At 34.4% G+C, this 6093-nt stretch overlaps 2 protein-coding genes across 2 annotated transcripts; both read right to left on the bottom strand.

Annotated features, from left to right (window-relative positions):
- Positions 1-591: 591 nt before the first annotated feature.
- Positions 592-2457, bottom strand: LOC18035693 (surfeit locus protein 6 homolog). The gene is made up of 2 exons (XM_006426333.2): positions 2318-2457; positions 592-1881 (listed from the first exon to the last, which is right to left on the bottom strand). Exon 2 carries the CDS (start codon positions 1879-1881, stop codon positions 829-831), a length of 1053 nt encoding a protein of 350 aa, XP_006426396.1. The 5' UTR covers positions 2318-2457; the 3' UTR covers positions 592-828.
- A 2265-nt stretch (positions 2458-4722) lies between these two features.
- LOC18035692 (zinc-finger homeodomain protein 3) lies at positions 4723-5382 on the bottom strand. Its single transcript, XM_006426332.1, has one exon. The coding sequence runs from the start codon at positions 5380-5382 to the stop codon at positions 4723-4725; it is 660 nt and encodes a 219-aa protein (XP_006426395.1).
- Positions 5383-6093: the final 711 nt, after the last annotated feature.

Raw genomic sequence — 6093 nt, 5'->3', positions numbered from 1 at the left:
TTTTTAATAATTACAATTTTTTTTTTCACAGCAATTGTAACTTAAAAGTTACAGCACCTCAATTCCAAACGGAGTTTAAAATTGTATCTTTACATTTGCTTAAATCTTCTAGTCACTTTTGTTGGAGCAATAAAAATCATTTAGTGAGCTGGTTAAACGAGGGATTTGCTCGTAGATGTGCGAGTCGAGTCTTCGCTTTCGAAATTTCATACCGGTACAGTGAAATTAGACAGTTTTAAGTCATATTTACTATATACTATTAACTTCTATTTTATAGTTATGATTTTTTTTTCACGACAACTATGATAATATATCAATACCGAACAAGGCATTAATCCAAATAATGTAGATTTCATGGAAACAATGTTTTTCCTATCAGCAATTGTCCAGCCACATCCACCGCCCTTTTATACCAAAAAAAGAAACACAATATGCTTCATTCTAAAACAAACATTTATGGCATCAAATACAGTCAACTAAAAGCAATCGAATTTCTGCAATTCTTTGTCAATTAAAGTTTTACATGTAAATGCCATAGATCAGAGCATCGATTTGTAAATACATCGTCAGAATCATACAATCTCAGAAACAGAAAAATGACATGAGATTTTACTTTGGGAAGGCAAAGACTGCTATCTGATACAGGAAAAACCATTCACTTTGCATCAACCAAAATTCAGCTTCTTCTTCAGATACAATAATAAATAGAGAGAAAAAAAAATGAAGGGGTACTTAATGAAAACAGGAAATCTTAAAGAATCTTCCCTTGCATTTTGACATAATTGTTTATGCAGAACTCCAGTAAAATCAAAATAAACACAATGCACTTTAAGCAGCATCAGCATTAATATACCCATCCTTGCGACCTTCAAATCCTGGTCGCAAGAGCTTTTTCTCTCTTTTCTCGATACGTCGCATCTTCTTTTGGTGAATCCTCTCAGAAATATTTGCCGATCGCTTCTGCTGTTTCTCAGCTTTCATCCTCTCTCTGGCTTCAGTCCTCTCCTTCCACTTCCCAGCATTCTTCTGATGCTTCCTTTTATCCTTCTGTATGCTCTGTTTCAACAGTTTTGGATTGTCATGCACCTTAATTCCTGCAGCTCTACTGGTGGCTGTTTGCCATGAATGCTTCGTCGCAATCATCTCTCCTTTCTCAGGATCTTTCTTTGCTTCCTCCAGTTTTTTTGCCTTTTCAAGCTCCTCGAACTTGGAAGGCTTCTTCCTCTTCTTCTTAACATGTTTTACGTCATCTCCAATTTTAACATGAGTAAACGCAAGTTTATTCGACGCCTCTGCTATATCCTCCTCCACATTATCTGAAGAATTGTTAGTGGTAGATTTCCTTTCTTCAGTTCCGGATTCTCTCTTGCGTTTCTTCTGCTGAATTCCCTTCTTGTCACTCTTCTCATTCCTCTTCTTTGGTTTATCTGAACTATCAGCATTTCGACCAGCTCGAAGCTCTTCAATCTTCTTTTTAAGTCTTTGCCGGAGTTCTTCATATGTCACTGATCGATCATCACCTTCAAAACCAGACATCACAGGTTTATTCTCCGTTTCCTCATCGTCACTCTCCTCGTGTGATCTTTCCTTTTCCAAGTTTTGCTTCAACAAATCAAGTGTTGTTATATTAGACTTCTCAGGATCCAACCGATCTCTCCGAGCTTTCTTGATATTTTCTCTCACTTCCTTCTTCACTGAAGCTTTTTCTTTCTTGCTGAGGCCTTGAAACCATGGCTTCTCTTTATCATCAACTGGTAGATAAAACCTTGCCGGGACAAGCTCAACCAACTTGTCAAAGAACAGCGCATGGTCACGAATAATGGACTTTAAATCGATATCAGGACTGGCTTCCTCAACAACTTTTAGCTTTTTCTTACCCATCTGTAAAGATATTGAAATCAAAGCAACAGGAATGAATCAACTAAAAACTATTGTCAAAGAACAGCGCCTGATTCTACTATGACTATTGCAACGCAACTTACTCAAAATAAACATCGATCAAAAGAGAAAATAATTCAAGAATAATTCAAAAGGTCACATTACAAACAAGAACTGTTATCTAGGTCACACACGAATATATATTAATTTGACCAATAAAACTGTAATTTGATCCACGCTAGCAACTAGTATAACATAAAACCCTGTTTCCGATATTCAAAGAAAATCCACTAACCAACTTAAATTCTCCGATTTCTCAATAATGAAAGAAAAAAATTCTTATTTCCGTTTATACTTTACTCCAAGCAAACATATGTAAAAATAAAAAGAAAATACCTCATTTAGAAAAAAGGAGTGAACGAAATAGAGAAAAAGATACCTGAGTGTCGCCGCCGGTGACGGAGACTGGAGGTTTAAGAAAGGTTTTGTTTTAGCAAGACGATGAATCTCTGTCGAAATTTTAGGGTTTTGTGGCTGTGAACCGATGAACCACCATAACGGAAATTTGGGCCCATTGGGTCAAACCCATTAGGCGGCGTTATTATTTAGTACTTTATGCATCCCTATTGACTTTTAAGTTCATCCTTATCTCTTTGCAATAACTGACGGACTTCATCTAATTTTCTCGACATAAAAATTCTCTCCTATTGTTTTTTTTTCCTCTTCTAACCTCTCCTAATAAATTGTGTGATCAAGATTAAATTTCAAATTTTAATATTAATAATTAAATTGTTTTTTTTTCACTTTATTTACAATTAATTGACTTTTTTCACTAAATTTATTTCATTTAAAGTGGTTAGGAGAGAAAAAAAAAATTAGGAGAGGATCTTGATTCTAAACAAAAACTCTTAATTTACATGATGATATGGTAAATAACAACTTGTCACATCACAAAATTATAATACTGTTACATTACTTAAGACACCATTTTTTTTTTGTAACAACACAATTATTGATGATAATATGACAAAAATAGTTTTAATATGTAAACTTGTTTCACAACTTTTTTTAAATAGTAATGCTACACTTCCAAAGTAATCTTTCAAAATATTTCATTGCAGGTGATGAGTGTTCATCCATTAAATGGTGGGATGTTTAAATCAGAAATTTTTATAAGTTATGGATTTTCATCATTTAATTAATGACACATTGGTTTTGATGAAATCTCTTAAAATATTACTTAAATAGTGTTAAAATTATTATTTTTTAAGAGACAGAATCTAATTTTTAGATTGACATTTTTTTAGGATGCAGTGTTAAAAAAAAAAAAAAAAACTTAACGCTTGCTATAACTATAAACTCTTTATTCGAATTAATGTGACATAATAACAATGGTTAGATGATACACCAATGGCCTACTTGACTTATTTTTATTATTTGGGTTTCGATTACTATTAATGTATTACTATTAAATAAATTAATTAGTGCGTGTTATATTTATTTAAGCGTTATCTGTTCATACTTCAAATACTAATAAAATTCAAAAGTTACCTTCATGTTTTAGTTTCACATATGAAGCCTATATATTGGTATCTTATATCACCAATCGTTGGTTGATATATACATTAAACACACATAATTTAATACAAATTATGTATCCTAATTATATGTATGTGTGGTAATATCAGTCTTGTAACCATGTTACACATCAATAGTTGCTAAAGATTAAGAAAACTTGAAAACCGTTTAGTGCCCTTCATAGATTTAAATTTTATCATAATTAATTATACGGCGCGTAATGGAAAAGTTTTCATTTCCTTTTATTTGTTTATTCTCACTGCTAAATGAAAATAATTATCACTAATCTGTTTCAATGAGTATTCAAATCTAAAGCGTGTTTTACTCTATGATTAATCAATACTTAGTGTTGGTCTCAGCATGATTAACATGATTAAGCTATAGATTTAGGGATACGCAGCCGCCTAAAACATCACCCAGCAACCGTTTTATAATAAAGAAATTATGGGAATCAATTACATCTCTCCCTTAGTTACTAAAGGATCATGGAGGCATCAATTACTGTCTATGATTATCATAATTAAACCCCCTAATTCTATTCCATTATCTCTTTCTAAGTTGGTATCCTAAGCTTTAACTCTACTACATCAATTTCCTCAAAATGCATTCGGTACAGTACTTCCGCTGAGTGACAAGCACATGCACTTAAAATTGGTCGGCCATTCGTGGTAATTAAACAATATCTTGCTTCTTCTAATTTTCATAAGTAATCTTTACCTGCGAAGTTTGATGTGCCATACTCGTATTTATTGTCTGATCAATAGTGTATATCGTGTGGATGATAGAATATTGCGATGGCTTATTCTATACTTGTACATTCTTTACTTGAAGGTTTATTAATCTCTAACTAAAAGAAATAACTCTTAATAAAGAGTCGGGGCGCACACTTTTTATGAATAACATTAATGGGATAGATGATGTTCTTAAATTTTTAAATTAAAACTTAAATTATTTCTAACTAAAAGAAATGACTCTCTGCCATTATTCTTTAGATTAAATTAGAACTCTCACCTTCTGCATTTTTTTTTTCCCTCTCTTTTTCGAAGCACTTGTAATGCTGCATGAAATGGATACAGTCTAGCCCCTCAGTACTAGAAACATTTCAACTCTCAAGAACATGGAAAGAGTGCTGTATGACCTAGCTAGAGTAACATGAAAATCTGATACAAATACAAGAACAGGCCCTGAAAATTATTTGGAAACATGCATGAAAATTATATTGATAAAATGGTAGAAATGAAAAGACCAGCTGCTGCTTCACTTCGACTAATCAAACGATGACGAGTTTTTCTTGGCGAAACTCTGCTTGTTATTGTGCATCCAAACTTTGAGAACTCTCCTCTTGATCCCGATCTCTTGACAGAACTGCTGCACAACAGATTCATCAAGCTTCTGTATTCTCCAATCAGCCCTTTCAGCAAAGCTCAGCATCTTCTCTTTTTGTTCTTGTGTGAACTTTGTCCTAAACCTCTTTCTCATCATCATCCTCTTTTGATGATCATCATCGTCAGCTGGAGCTGGCCTTCCTACAACCACACCTCTTCTTTCAACCTTCTCATCCGATGCCGAATGCGCCGACCCGCTATTTCCGGAGAGCATCATCATGGCCTGCTGATGAAGATGATGGTAGTGAGCATCACATCCTATCTCTTTTCTGTGGAAGTTTCTGTGGCAGTTGCATGCCGAGCATTTTAGGGATTCAATGGAGCCTTCTTCTCCGCTGGGCATGAACTCGCCGCATCCATCTGTGGCACTGCCGCCAATAGCTGCTGCATGGTTCTTCAGGCATTCCTTGTACCTCACCACCTTTTTGCAAGGATTCTTCTCTTCCTCATGATCCTGCACGACTATGTTACCATTTGAGTTTGAGCTGTTAACAAGCACGATAAATTGTCTCTCCTTCGGTGGGCTTGAAGAACTGTTCATCTCTCTCACACACAACAACTTATTTTATATGTATATGCACTACTGATTATTGAGTGTCTGGGAATATGGGATGTTTGCTTTCAGAGTTGACTCTTCGTTGTTGCTATATGTGATCTTGTGGCAGTGGCACATAGCTAGTGATAACAAAAACAATTATGAAAGGTTACTGAGGAAGAAATGAACATCGATCTATCAGGGAAACCGACACGTTAATTAGTTCTAATGGAAAAAGAGATATGTTGAAGAATCCTAGCTATGGCTAACATTGGATTCTTTTGGAAAATTGGTTAACGAGAGAGAGAGAGAGAGAGAGAGAGAGAGAGAGAGAGCAAACGCGTTTAAATTTATTCGGAAAAACTGAAGGAGAATTGTATATATGGAGAGTTTGGACGGAATAGATAGAATTAAATTAATATCTTCTTTTTTTTTCCTCTTTTATGATGATCAATTTTGCAAGTGAAGCAATACCAACTGGCCATACCATATAATAATTAAAATAACTTAATGAAAGCGAAAGAGAGAATAGGGTGGGGAGGGTTGAAGGAATTAGTGCTCAACGGTACGTGTACTTATATTTAGTAGAGGGAACTGACTACTCTACTTCATCCTAATTAATGATGTGTGTGTATGTGTTGATTTGACGATCAGAAAGAAAGAGAAAATTCTTACATATCGGAAAGAAGGGACTAGAGAGGTTTAAGGTTAATTAGA

The sequence above is a fragment of the Citrus clementina genome, unplaced genomic scaffold (assembly GCF_000493195.1).
Source record: "Citrus clementina cultivar Clemenules unplaced genomic scaffold, Citrus_clementina_v1.0 scaffold_7, whole genome shotgun sequence".
Taxonomy (NCBI): Eukaryota; Viridiplantae; Streptophyta; class Magnoliopsida; order Sapindales; family Rutaceae; genus Citrus; species Citrus x clementina.
The sequence above is the reverse complement of the archived record's forward strand: the minus strand, read 5'-3'. Positions and strand labels throughout refer to the sequence as shown.

Excerpts from the sequence above, each read along its gene's own strand:
- LOC18035693 (XM_006426333.2), bottom strand. The coding sequence starts at position 1,881 with ATGGGTAAGAAAAAGCTAAAAGTTGTTGAGGAAGCCAGTCCTGATATC.
- LOC18035692 (XM_006426332.1), bottom strand. The coding sequence starts at position 5,382 with ATGAACAGTTCTTCAAGCCCACCGAAGGAGAGACAATTTATCGTGCTT.